At 52.3% G+C, this 13,458-nt stretch overlaps 1 protein-coding gene across 1 annotated transcript in view; it reads right to left on the bottom strand.

The window, feature by feature from the left end:
• Nucleotides 1–271: 271 nt before the first annotated feature.
• The window catches only part of SPAG5 (sperm associated antigen 5), a 30,154-nt gene continuing 16,967 nt past the window's right edge, over nt 272–13,458 (bottom strand). The window contains exons 13-23 of the mRNA XM_082200898.1: nt 12,806–12,939; nt 12,508–12,673; nt 12,201–12,309; nt 11,378–11,455; nt 10,992–11,115; nt 9,359–9,458; nt 1,780–1,860; nt 1,229–1,369; nt 841–915; nt 575–703; nt 272–519 (exon numbers count right to left, since the gene is read on the bottom strand). Coding sequence (XP_082057024.1) covers nt 289–519; nt 575–703; nt 841–915; nt 1,229–1,369; nt 1,780–1,860; nt 9,359–9,458; nt 10,992–11,115; nt 11,378–11,455; nt 12,201–12,309; nt 12,508–12,673; nt 12,806–12,939 — 1,368 coding nt within the window. The 3' untranslated portion in view covers nt 272–288. The remainder of the gene's footprint in view (nt 520–574; nt 704–840; nt 916–1,228; nt 1,370–1,779; nt 1,861–9,358; nt 9,459–10,991; nt 11,116–11,377; nt 11,456–12,200; nt 12,310–12,507; nt 12,674–12,805; nt 12,940–13,458) is intronic.

Here is a 13,458-nt window from a genome sequence, read left to right as displayed (position 1 = left end):
GGGCCAGAGACGGAGAAAATCTTCCATCTGTACGGGTAGGCAAATGAAGGCCCGGGGGCTGGATCCGGCCCAATCGCCTTCTAAATCCAGCCCACAGACGGTCCGGGAATCAGCGTGTTTTTACATGAGTAGAATGTGTCCTTTTATTTAAAATGCATCTCTGGTTTATTTGTGGGGCATAGGAATTCGTTCCTCCCCCCAAAAAAAAATAGTCTGAGGGATATAGTCCCACAAGGTCTGAGGGACAGTGGACCGGCCCCCTGCTGAAAAAGTTTGCTGACCCCTGCTCTAATGCAACCAAGTTGGGGGGGGTGTAGATATCTGTGGCCCTCCAGATTTTCCTGGACTATAAGTCCCATCATCCTCCCTGTCCAAGATGAAGGACGGAGTCCCTTGGATATTTAAAAAAAGGGGGAGGGGGAAAATCCCGAGGGAGGTGGGCAAAGGAAATCGAAGGTGCCCCAGACCCCCAGGGGATTGTGTCTCGCTTCCCAAGACCCCCAAATTGGGCCTCACTTCCTGAGACCCCCCAAGATCCGATCCGGCCTTCCAAGCCTCCCAGATACGGTCTCACATCCCAAGACCAATTGGGTCTCACATCCCAAGACCAATTGGGTCTCACCTCCTTTATCTTTGCCTCCGTCCTCTTGAGTGCCTTCACCTCCCGTTGAGTGTGGAGAAGATGCTCCTCCAGATGCCTCACCTGGAAGCCAGGAGCAGAAAGAACGAGTTAGGGGGCTAAAAGAGCGAGGAGTTAGGGGGCTGGTCCATGCAAGGGCGGCCATTTCCCAGCCCTCCCCGGAAGGCTTCTTCCCTGCATCCCTCACCCCAGCTCCTCACCCGGCCTTGGTATCTCATCACGAGGTCCATGTTCTCGCTGTCCTGGCCAGCCAGAAGTTCCCTCAGCTTGGCAACCTAAGGGGACAAGAAGGCTCCGTCTTGAACCACAGGGCGGTGGTTTGGGGTCACCGTGGGATTGGGGGAGGGGGGAAGAGTTGAAACCCTTTACTGTTTCTGCAGGATCTGTTCCAAGAGACCCCACAAAAGACCCAAATTATTATTTTTTTTCTCAGTGCAAATAAAACCACTTGAAAATTCATTGAGTACAAATAAATCTCTGGCCACGCGGGGATAGCCTGACGGCCGCAGTCCATACGTGGATAACCTTGAGGATGGACTACTGCCGCTGCCCGGATCCTGACCCCAGTGACGCCACCCAGCCCCATACCTGCCGCTGCAGACACATCTTCTCCTGGACCCAATCCGCGCTGGACGGCTTCTGCTCCCTGAGCTCTTCCCACAGGGCTGACCTCTCCATCTCGCAGCTCCGGAGGTCAGATTTCAGCTGATCCAACTCCAGTTTTAGGATCTGGGGAAGGGAGAGAGAGATGGGGGAAGGGGCGTTTAGCAGCCACTCGGGGTTCAGCAACCCACCCCTTTGCAGGAGGCCGGAGGATGAAGGCAGCACAGAACATCATGGCTGCTGCCCACGTTTCCACTTAAACCAGCCCCTTATTTCAGGCAATGAGGACTAGAATCTTTACGGTTCAGAGAAGTGGCTGCAGCTAAGTGGCAGAGCACCTGCTTGGCATGCAGAAGGCGGCAGGTTCAATTCCCCGGTGGCCTGGGGGAGACCCTCTTCCTGAAACCCCGGGGAGCGTTTGCTGCCAGCCAGGGGAGGCGGTATTGCAGTCTATGGACCATGCACATATTAAGGCAGCTTCACCTGTGAGCTCCAGGACCTTCTCCTTCCCGAGGGCAGGGGGCCCTTGGACCTACCCGGATGTCCGCACTCTGGTCATCCAGCTGCTGGAGCTTCCTGTCCTGCTGCCGGATAACTTCCTGAAGCTCCTTTTCATCCTGTGTGAGAGAGAGAGAGCGTAAGAGGGCGGGGAGGGAGAAAGGCTTCACAGTGGTTTCGCCAAAGCCTGGCTAAGTTTCTAGTCCCTTGGACCCTGGGGGTGGGAAACAGGGTGGCAGATGCTGCCCAGGGAGAGGAAAGAGTTCGGACAACCTGTCCCACCTTCCGTGCTCCAAGCGTTCTGTCAGGGAACTGACATCAGAGGGAAAGGAGGTGATAGGGCTCCCAGAGACTGGGAGAGACTCAACAGCCAAGGCAGGGACCAGCAGGGGGAGCGCGGGGTCTCTGGAGGAGGATCTCAGGGATACTGAGAGAGATGCAGCAGCGCAGGCAGGAAGCAGGGGGGAGAAAGGGGTGAGAGACACGTCCAGTGAAAATAGTGGGGAGGTGTCAGAAGCAATTGCAGGGAGACCCATGCTTCGTCGGAAGCTGTCACGTCGTGAGTCCAGGAGACGTGTTTCCGTTAAGGAACTTCTTTGTTGGAGGCGTTTCCGCAAACAGCCACTGTCGGACTCTAACAGTGACTAGAGCAGACATGTCTGAGGAGCTCTGTCACACACAGAGGTTTGTGGGGCCGCACAAACTCTGAAGGGGCACCATTTTAAGCACAAGCAGCTAATCATCCCCTAATAGCAGTCCGACAGTCTCTGTACGCTGCCTGTGCAGGAGAAAGCATCATGAGCGACCCAGCCGGAGCAGGGGGAGGAGCTGATCCAAGCTTGGAAGAAAGATGCCGAGCATTGGAGGTCCAACTGGCGCTGCAGACGGCGAGGCTCGAGGAGAGGAGGGCTCAAGATGCAGACAAGAAGGGGAGAACCACTCAGTTCCCCAGAAAGGTACCAGGATTGGTGCAGAAGTTTGGGGGGGACCCCAAGGATTACCATGCCTTTAGGACTGAAATGCAATATGCCCTGAATGTCCAGTTTGATGAGTTCCCTGATGAGGAATCTCGAGTTGCTTTTGTAATTGGGCATCTTGAGAAGGGCGCGCGAGACTGGGTTCGACCCCTGATGGCAACGCACAACGATATCCTAAAGGACACTATGAAATTTTTTCGTGCAATGGATATCATGTTTTCCAGCGACGTTGAGGAAGGGGCGGTGCGCAGACAGTTAATGGCTTGCAAGCAGGGAAGCAGATCTGTCCGTGAGTACTGGACTGAATTTACCATGCTGATTCACAGATTGGGGTGGGATTTATCGGCAGCACCCATTCAGATGCTATTTGAAGAAGGTCTTTCTTCAGCTGTGAAAGACGAGCTGGCCAGGAGCCCCAGGGCGGTGTCTATGGATCAGCTGACCAAATCTGCGCTGACCATTGGAGCGCGCCAGGAGGCAAGAGCCTTGGAGAGGCGGGAAGGGAGAGGGGAACGTTGGAAGGAGTTACGCATTCCAGACATTCCTGAGCCAGCTTTCCCGCCGGCAGAGCCGATGGAAATCGGAACAGCCCGCGCGCGCGCAGTTTCAAAGCCCAGTGAGGGGGCGAAGAAGGAGGGAAAGGGAGCCCGGAAATGCTATCTCTGCCAACAGCCAGGCCACTTTGCCAGAGTCTGCCCCCAGAGGAAGGAATGGCAAGGGATGGTGGGAACTGTTGAGGGGGAAGAGCAGGGAGAAACGGAGCAGGTAAAAGCCAACGCCTGGTTGCCATCAGGGCACTGCAGCCAGGCCAAAGAGCAGTGAAAGTGCCCCTTCCCCAAGTGCCAGTACCAGAAGCTCCTCGACCGGCTCTAGTGATTGAAGTGTCGCTAGAGCTGCAAAATGGACACCCCCTAAAAATAAAGGCACTGTTGGACTCAGGCAGCTCCTGCAATTTTATGAGCAAGGAGTTTGCTGCTGAACACCAGATACAGACTATCCCTTTAAGCAACCCCCTGCAGGTGACCACGATCGATGGCAGGGAACTGTTGGGAGGAGGAGTCAGCTTGCAGACCATCCCAATGATAATGAGGGTGGCAAGGCACACAGAACTGATAGCGTTTAATGTGGCCACCTTGGGAGGTGCTCCCATTATTTTGGGAATGAGCTGGCTAGCCCTACATGATCCGCTGGTGGGCTGGCATCAAAGAGTGGTTTCCTTCGGTTCCGCACATTGCTTAGAACACTGCAGGGGGGAAAAGGGGTCAGCAGGGGCCCAAGCCACCCTGGCAGGGACTGAAGTAGTGGAGAAGGGGAAGGTGCCACCACAGTATGCTGATCTCAGCGACGTGTTCAGCGAGAAGGAAGCTGACCAACTACCTCCGCATAGACCCTTTGATTGCCAGATCAATTTACTCCCTGGAGCACAGCTTCCTGTAGGCAAGTTGTATGCCATGTCAGACAGGGAAATGCAGGAGTTGCGAGCGTTCATTGACAAGAACCTGAAGAGGGGCTTCATCAGAGAGTCCAAGGCAGCGGGGGGTAGCCCAGTGTTTTTTGTGGACAAAAAAAACACGGACAAGCCGAGGCTGGTATGTGACTTTCGGGCCTTAAATGCAGTGACAGAGCCGGCGGCTTTTCCCATGCCCAGGATTGATGATATTTTGACCAGGGTGCGGAAGGGAAAGATTTTTACAAAGCTGGACCTAAGGGGGGCGTACAACCTGATACGTATAAGGAAAGGGGATGAATGGAAGACCACCATGTTCACCCCTTTGGGGGCATTTGAATACTTAGTTATGCCTTTTGGATTACAAACAGGCTCCGCGTGTTTTCAAGCTTTCATGAACCACGTACTGGGGCCTTTGCTCTACAAGAATTGCGTGGCCTTCTTAGATGACGTGTTGGTGTATTCGGAGAATGAGGAGACGTGTGAGAGACGTCAGAGAAGTGTTGAGCAGGCTGCAAGCCAACCGACTGTGGGTGAAACTGGAGAAGTGTCAGTTTCATACCAAGGAGGTGGAATTCCTGGGGTACCGCTTGTCAGACAAAGGGTTGGCCATGGACCCCGGCAAGGTTCAAGCGGTGCTGGAATGGAAAACACCCAAGACCAAGAAGGATGTGCAGAGGTTCCTAGGGTTTGGAAACTTTTATCGTAAGTTCATCCGCAACTTCGCCCACCTGACGGCGCCCATCACGGACTGTCTCAGCAGCAAAAAGAAGTTTGTTTGGACGGGGGAGGCGGAGCGAGCGTTTGAGGAACTGAAAAGGGCCTTCGCCTCTGGCGAACAACTTCTACATGTGGATTTACAAAAAAAGCTGAGGGTCGAAACAGACGCGTCGGACCGAGCCATAGGGGCGGTGCTTCTTCTGCAGCCGGGGAAGGAGGGGTCGGAGTGGCGACCGTGTGCCTTCTTTTCGCGGAAGCTGAACAAGTCTGAGAGGAACTACACGGTGTACGACCGGGAACTTCTTGCAATTTATGAGGCCTTCCGGAGATGGAGGCACCTACTAATTGGTGCACAACAGAAGGTGCAAGTGTGCACGGACCATAAGAATCTAGAGTATTGGAGAACTGCGCGAGTGCTCAACCAACGGCAGTTGAGATGGGCCCAGGAGTTCTCCAAATTTAACTTTGAGATTTGTTACGTACCAGGCCCGGAGAACGTTAGGGCGGACGCTCTCTCACGCAAACCTGAATATTTGGAGGGAGAGGGTGTACCCGAAGAGACCCATGTCATTCCCGAGGACCGCTGGGTGTGTGGGGCGGCATTGGTGGGGCAAAGGGAACTGGTAGAGGGAACGGAGCAGGATGTATACGCCCAGGACAAACTCAGGAGTCTTAGGAGGGAGGGAGACAAACCCGGGGGTTTTGAGGAGAGAAATGGGGCGTTGTACTACAAGGGAGCGTTATACATACCTGAAGGGGAATTGAGGGAAAAGGTACTCAAGCAACTGCACGATAACCCCACAGCAGGGCATTTTGGGCAACACAAAACCATGTGGCTGGTTACCAGGGAATTCTGGTGGCCCAAGGTCAGGGAAGATGTGCGTGAATATGTGAGAGGGTGTGACCGTTGCCAACGAGCCAAGGGGGAGAGGCGGGCACCGGCAGGTTTATTAGAACCACTACCCACGCCGGAAAGACCGTGGGAGGCAGTGGCAATAGATTTTATGACTGATTTGCCCAGGTCCAAAGGGAAAACAGCCATTATGGTGGTGGTAGATCTGTTAACCAAGATGGCACACTTTATAGCCTGCTCACATGCGGTCACAGCAGAAGAAACCGCCAAATTGTTTGTGGAAAATGTGTTTAGGTTGCATGGCGCCCCCTTGAGGGTGGTTTCGGACCGAGGGAAACAATTTACTTCCAGGTTCTGGAGGAAGCTCATGAGCTTACTGCATGTAGAGGTTAATTTCTCTACTGCCCGTCATCCAGAGACCAACGGGCAGGCGGAAAGAGCTAATGGTGTCCTCCAGCAATATTTGAGGTGTTATGTTAATGACAGAGAGAATGATTGGGTGGAGAAGCTGGCGTTGGCAGAATTTGCTTACAACAATGCAGAGAACGTGTCCACGGGAATGAGCCCTTTTTTGGCCAATCACGGGTGTCATCCCCGAGCCTTCCCAGGGGGGGAGGGGGAGAACTGGAGCGTTCCAGCAGCAGAACAGTTCGTTGAAGAAATGGAAGCGATCCATCGCCAACTCCAACTTAATTTAAACCGGGCGAAGGAGGAATATAAGAGGCAGGCAGACAAAACCAGAAGGGAAGGGGAAAGCCTTAGGGTGGGAGACCAGGTGTGGCTGTCCACCCAAGGGTTACCATTTAAAGGAGGTTGTAAGAAGTTAAGACCCAAAAGACTGGGCCCATTTGAAGTCACGCAACAGGTCAACCCAGTGGCTTTCAGACTCCGGTTACCGAACCACATGAAGTTGCACCCAGTGTTCCACAGATCGTTGCTGTCACCGTATATAGGGGACAGAGAGGGGAGGGTCAATAGGGGACCAGCGATGGAGGAAAAAGAACACAGCTACCATGCAGCGGAGATCCTAGATTCCAGGTGGAAAGGAGAGCAAGTAGTGTATTTGGTAATGTGGGAAGGGGAACCGGAGTCGGAAAACACCTGGGTCAGAGCAGAGGATGTAGATGACGAGGTTCTAATTGAAACTTTTCATCAGAGATTCCCTCGAAAACCCCAGCCAGTGGCGAGGTTCCGGAGGGAATACTTCGCCACCACAGACGAAGAAGAGGAGTTGGAGGGGTTCTCTGATTCCGAGGTGGAGGAGGATTCAGCGAGTCGGAACAAAGACCGATGGAGGGAGATGTTCGAGACGTCGGAAGATGAAGAGGATTCGTTTCGGGGTTTCAGCTCCTCACCGCCCAGAGGAGAGGGAGGGGGCGGGGGGGAAGGGGGCCCTGGAGGGGAGGTGGATGTCAGGGAACTGACATCAGAGGGAAAGGAGGTGATAGGGCTCCCAGAGACTGGGAGAGACTCAACAGCCAAGGCAGGGACCAGCAGGGGGAGCGCGGGGTCTCTGGAGGAGGATCTCAGGGATACTGAGAGAGATGCAGCAGCGCAGGCAGGAAGCAGGGGGGAGAAAGGGGTGAGAGACACGTCCAGTGAAAATAGTGGGGAGGTGTCAGAAGCAATTGCAGGGAGACCCATGCTTCGTCGGAAGCTGTCACGTCGTGAGTCCAGGAGACGTGTTTCCGTTAAGGAACTTCTTTGTTGGAGGCGTTTCCACAAACAGCCACTGTCGGACTCTAACAGTGACTAGAGCAGACATGTCTGAGGAGCTCTGTCACACACAGAGGTTTGTGGGGCCGCACAAACTCTGAAGGGGCACCATTTTAAGCACAAGCAGCTAATCATCCCCTAATACGTTCCTTATTTTCTTTGCCAAATATTTTTACATTGCAAATTTAAATTCACGCATTAAACACCAACATCATCATTTAGGATTTCCCTGAATCCTTCGACTCTCCTCTGCCTTTCCATGGTTACCCTGATCATTCTTTTTTTCAATTGCTTCCCTTAATTTTCTCTGTTTTTTTAAATAAATAATAATAATCCATTTTTACCCCAGTTTTTTGTACATTACAAGCATTACTCAAGTCCTGCCAAAGTTTTGGTTGTTTTCAATGTTCTCTTAAATGCATTGTAAATTTCCCCCATTTCTTTCTTAAAGTTGTTCTTCTCTTCTTGGTTTCTGATTAAAATAAAAGGTAAAGGTAAAGGGACCCCTGACCATTAGGTCCAGTCGTGACCGACTCTGGGGTTGCAGTGCTCAACTCGCTTCACTGGCCAAGGGAGCCAGCGTTTGTCCACAGACAGCTTCCGGGTCATGTGGCCAGCATGACTGAGCCGCTTCTGGTGAACCAGAGCAGCGCACGGAAATGCCGTTTACCTTCCCGCCGGAGCAGTACCTATTTATCTACTTGCACTTTGATGTGCTTTCGAACTGCTAGGTTGGCAGGAGCAGGGACCGAGCAACGGGAGCTCACTCCGTCATGGGGATTTGAACCGCCGACCTTCTGATCGGCAAATCTGATCGGTTTAACCCACAGCGCCACCCGCGTCCCTTCTGATTAAAATAAGTGGTCCTTATTTTCAGGCTATGTCCCTTATCCTGGAATCTCTTTTGCGAAGGATTCAAACAAGAAGAAAGGGGATTCCTTTCGGAAGCCTAGGAAGAACTTTCTGACAGTAAAAGCTGTTTGACAGTCCTTGGGAAGGTGGTGGAATTTCCTGTCTTGTAAAGAGAGCTCGGGTGGCTATCTGCCAAAGATTCTGCAGCTGTGATTCCTGCATTGCAGGGGGCTGGACTGGATAACAATTGGGGGTCCCTTCCAACTCTACAATCCTCTTTTTTTTTATTCCACAGCGCATAGAAAACAGGAGATACGTGGCCACTCCAGCGACATATCTCTATTTCCTCACATCCGGAAACACAAGAAGGGCTTTTACTCTTGCTCGAAGCTCAGCCTTGCCCTCACTGGTTCTGGAAGGCTCCTGTAGAAGAGTCCTGTACACACAGAGACTTTGCGCCTGCCCATTAGGGGAAATAGGAAGACCCAAACAGATGTCCTTTTTATGTTGAGATTCGTAGAGACACCATTGATCCTTCGCTGAAGAGGCTTGCCGAACCTTCGGACAAGTCTAAACTTAATTCTCTCCTCTTAGGCAAAGATCACAAGACGACCTGGCTGGTAGCCAGATTCTGCGTCCAGATTTGTAGGCACAGGATAAAATAGCCTGCTAGGGAAATGCTGAAGTCTCCCTTTGGGGCGCCTCAGGGTCAATTTTTTAATGGTAGCCCAAATCTCAGCTGTACGAGTTTATGCATATATCTCAGTTTTAACTCATGAGTTATTGCTGCAATCTGCTCCGATTGTATATTTTATCTTTATGAACGCTGTTTTTATTGTGTTATGTTATGTGAGCTGGTCTTTGACCGTAATAAATTATCTACCTATCTGTTCCACAGCATCTTCAGAGACATGCAGGCTGATCGAGATGGAGGCTGGCTCCCTGGTTGCTGCAGCGCCCTAGAAGCGGATCCCCAGCCGATCCATGCCCCAGATCCTCCGAGCCCTGCGGCCCCATCCTGACCCAGATCCCCCTCCTCCTGGCAACCTCACCTGCATCCTGTCGCGGAGAGTCTTGCTCAGCTGGGCAATGCTGGCGTCGCGGGAATCAACCTCTGCCTCCAGCTCCCTCTCCAGGCCCTGGAGCCGCAAACTGCGGGGGGGGGGGGAGAAGAGAGAGAGGCCCCCAAATTCAACTCTGCGTTGCCCAGTCTGGGGGAATAATCTGGATTGATCCTGCACGGCAAGGGGTTGGGCTAGATGACCCCGGGGTGCCTTTCAACTCGACAGTTCTACGATTCTAGGACTGCCCTTCTTGAAAATGTATCTCATAATCTAAGAGCATCCAAACGGCAGAGCAAAAAGGACCTTTTAACAATATATACAACGCATGGTTTTATTTTTTGTACAAATACTGCGTCACAAGGTCACCCAGCACCTCCGGTATTCGCAAAAGCCTGGCCCATTTAAGACTAGGCAAAATGTTTCTTCTCAATAGTGATGGAATGCACTGGTGGGGAACACTCATTTTTTTGTGAGCCTTATATTACCTGTAAAGGGAACCTTTACACAGATTAATATATTATTATCCTGTTGAAGCTGCGCTGTGTCTTTTCTCCTCCCAGGCTGTGACGCTTAATGGTCTGATTTTTTTATTCTTTTTCACTTGGTGGAATGCTCTGGCCCAAGAGACCAGGGCCCTGTGGGACTTGACATCTTCCCGCAGGGCCTGCAAGACAGAGCTGTTCCGCCTGGCCTTTGGTTTGGACTCAGTCTGACCCTTATGTTGCCCTCCCTTCTGTTCTTGATCTATGGGCTACTTTTAAAATGAGGCTGCATTTTAAATCACATTTTAACCTGTATTTTAAATTGGGGGTTTTCCCCTCCCCCCCATTATGTTTTTACTGTCATTTTACTGGTGTTAGCCGCCCTGAGACTGGCTCTGGCCGGGGAGGGTGGGGTATAAATAAAATTTATTATTATTATTATTAGGCAACGAAGAAGCTAAGGGCACATTTCCAAAACACTCATAGAGTGGGCAAAGCAAGGGCCATGGTCCGGGGAGAGTCCCAGGGGCCAGGCGGAGAGGTTGGGGGGCCGCATTCAGCCCACGGAGCCTGAGGCCCCCCCTCGCCAATGCTTCACATGGGAATCCTGATTGCACCTTGAAAATATTCAAAGAATCGCTTTGACTTCTCTACGAGTGCTTTGGAAATTTGCCCTTAGCTTCTTCCTTGCCTGAAGGAAGGAGAAAGAGATCGGGGCCTGCATGGATTGTGGCCCCCGGAAGAGAAGGCCGCTGGAAACAAGTTCCTGCTCCTCTGCTGTACCCGATTCCCTTTATTTAAACTGGAGGTGCTGCTTCTTTTTAAAAATAAAACAAAGTGATTTGTTAATGAAAAAGGTAAAAGAATAAAAAAGCCAGACCATTAGGTGTCACAGCCTGGGAGGAGAAAAGACACAGCGCAGCTTCAACAGGATAATAATATATTAATCCATGTAATGGCTCCCTTTACAGGTAATATAAGACTCACAAAAAAATAAGCGTTCCCCACCTGTGCATTCCATCACTATTGAGAAGTTGGAAGGGTCCTGTAGCCCAAGCTCCTTCAATGCAGGAACCTCAGGTAGAGCATCTTCACCTCTGGGTTTCCCCAGCGCAAAGCAAGCCGCCAGACCCACTTACATTTCCGCCTGCAGGGTTTCCCTCTCCTCCTGGGCGGCCCTCTGCTGCTGCGAAGCCAGGAGGCGGAGCTGTTCTGAAACGGACAGCAAGTCTTGGACGTGGGTGGAGAGGTGATCCTGGAGCTCTGCGGACGGGACAGACCGTGAGACGGCTTCGTTTCGTTCATTTATTGCGTTCCTGTCGCACCTTTTCCCTCCCAGGAGCTCAAGGGGACGGACGTGGCTTTCCTCCCCGTCCCCGTCTAATCCCCACCAACAACCCTGCACGGTAGGCGAGGCTGAGAGAGGCAGGGGGCTGCCCACCCCCAGGGCACACCCACTGGGGAGCTTTGTGGGCGAGCGGGGAATTCGAACCCTGGTCCCCTCTCAGGGCCGAGTCCTAGTTACCTGCCGGCTTGGGCGGACCTTCATGAACGGCTTTCGTGAAAGCGGTGCTCTCGCTCCAAATCCCGGGAGTTTCCACGTCTGAAAAAGAACAGGAGGCACAAAATTTGGAGGTGTGTGTGTGAAAACCTGCAATGCCCCCTTGAGTCAGAATTAAGAGGGAGGCTGCAATTGAGTGGCCTGGGGGCGGTGCTTGGACTACTGCAACGCGCTGTACGTGGGGCTACCTTTGAAGGCGACCCGGAAATTGCAACTAATCCAGAATGCGGCAGCTAGACTGGTGACCGGGAGCAGCCGCTGAGAACCCATAACACAGGTCTTGAAACACTGGCTCCCAGTACATTTCCGAGCACAGTTCAAAGTGTTGGTGCTGACCTTTAAAGCCCTAAACGGCCTCGGTCCAGAATACCTGAAGGAGCGTCTCCACCTCTATCGTTCTGCCCGGACACTGAGGTCCAGCTCTGAGGGCCTTCTCGGTGGTGGCACCCGCCCTGTGGAACACCCTCCCACCAGATGTCAAAGAGAACAACTACCAGACGTTTAGAAGACATCTGAAGGCAGCCCTGTTTAGGGAAGCTTTTAATGTTTAATAGGTTATTGTATTTTAGTGTTCTGTTGGAAGCCGCCCAGAGTGGCTGGGGAAACACAGCCATATGGGCGGGGTATAAATATTATTATTATTATTATTATTATTATTATTATTATTATTATTATTACCCCTTTCCCCCATGAGGGCTGGCAACATGACAAGGGGGAGTGCTTTCCGCTCCGGGTTTGTGTTCGGGGCCCCTCCCCCCCCCCGAGATGGGCGAACAGAAACCCCCACCTCTCTCCGCCACTGCCTGCAAGATGCTGTCCACAAAGGAAGTCCCAAAGCGGTGGGGGGTGAGTCGCCTGGGGGTGCAGGGCCGCCTTCTGGGGGCCGTGTCGACCACCTGCAAAAGAGCAGAGCGTTGGGAGCGCCGCCACGATATGACTCCGAAGGGGTTCTTCAGCTGCGATTCCCGCATTGCAGCGGGTTGAGCTGGATGACCTTTGGGGGTCCCTTGCCAACTCTACCATTCTGTGATTCCAAGACCCTTTCCCACAGGGGAGAGAGATGGCAGGGACCCCACTGCACACGGCCGCCTCACCTCTCCCTGCAGCACCCGTTCGAGGAAACTGGCAATTTCCAGGAGTTGCGCCTGAGCGCCGTCCATCTCCTGCAAGGAGCAGGCGCAGGCCTCCATGCTGGATTGGGTCCTCTCCATTTCCGCCTTTGCGCTCGCCAGCTCCTCGCCGACAGCCTCTCGCTCCTGCCTTTTGGGGTGGGATGGGGGACAGGAGAAAGTCAGGACGATGCTGCTCCCTATGCCACAAAAGAAGGGAGACCACCCCACCCGAACCCAGACCCACTTTTGGGTGGGGTCTCGGAGAGGAACAGGCACTTACTGAAGGGTGCTGTGGGCACCCTTGAGGTCCTCCAGCTGGGCGCTGCGCTCCCACAGAGTCACAAGGGTAGCCTTCAGCTCCAACTCCGTCTCCGAGAGCTGGCGGCGGGCAATTTGGTTTTCCAGATCTATAAACTTTGAACATTTCGGCAGTTTGGTTAGGTTGGCTTATTTGCATTATTTTACTCCGATTTGTATTACTTTACACCAACATTTTAAAAATCCGTTTGTTGATGGTGTTATTTGAGATTGTTTCTGAAATAGAATAGTTATACTGTTCTGAGTCACCTTACACTGCAAAAAACACCCCTGTTTAGAGACGTCTACCCAGGCGCCTAGAAGGCTGAGATATTTTCAGTCGGTTTTTAGCATTTTACCTTCTGTACCTTCTGTCAATCTCTCTCGATTTTGCTGAATTTTGTAAACAGCTTTGAGGGGTTTCTCCCCCCCCCCATCAAACGGTGTATAGATTTTACAAACTAGATAAAATGTAACTGAAGAAAGATGCGATTTCAAGAGGGATACAGAAAGCTGGTTTACGCAGAGTCAGACCACGGGGTCCAACTCTGGCGGGAAGATTCAAGGGCCATCAAAGAAACATTCATCCATGTTCTTATGCGGCTGCATTGTCCACTTTCTGGATGCCCCACAATC

This window comes from Podarcis vaucheri (assembly GCF_965113315.1).
Source record: "Podarcis vaucheri genome assembly, chromosome: 15".
Classification (NCBI taxonomy): Eukaryota; Metazoa; Chordata; class Lepidosauria; order Squamata; family Lacertidae; genus Podarcis; species Podarcis vaucheri.
The sequence above is the reverse complement of the archived record's forward strand: the minus strand, read 5'-3'. Positions and strand labels throughout refer to the sequence as shown.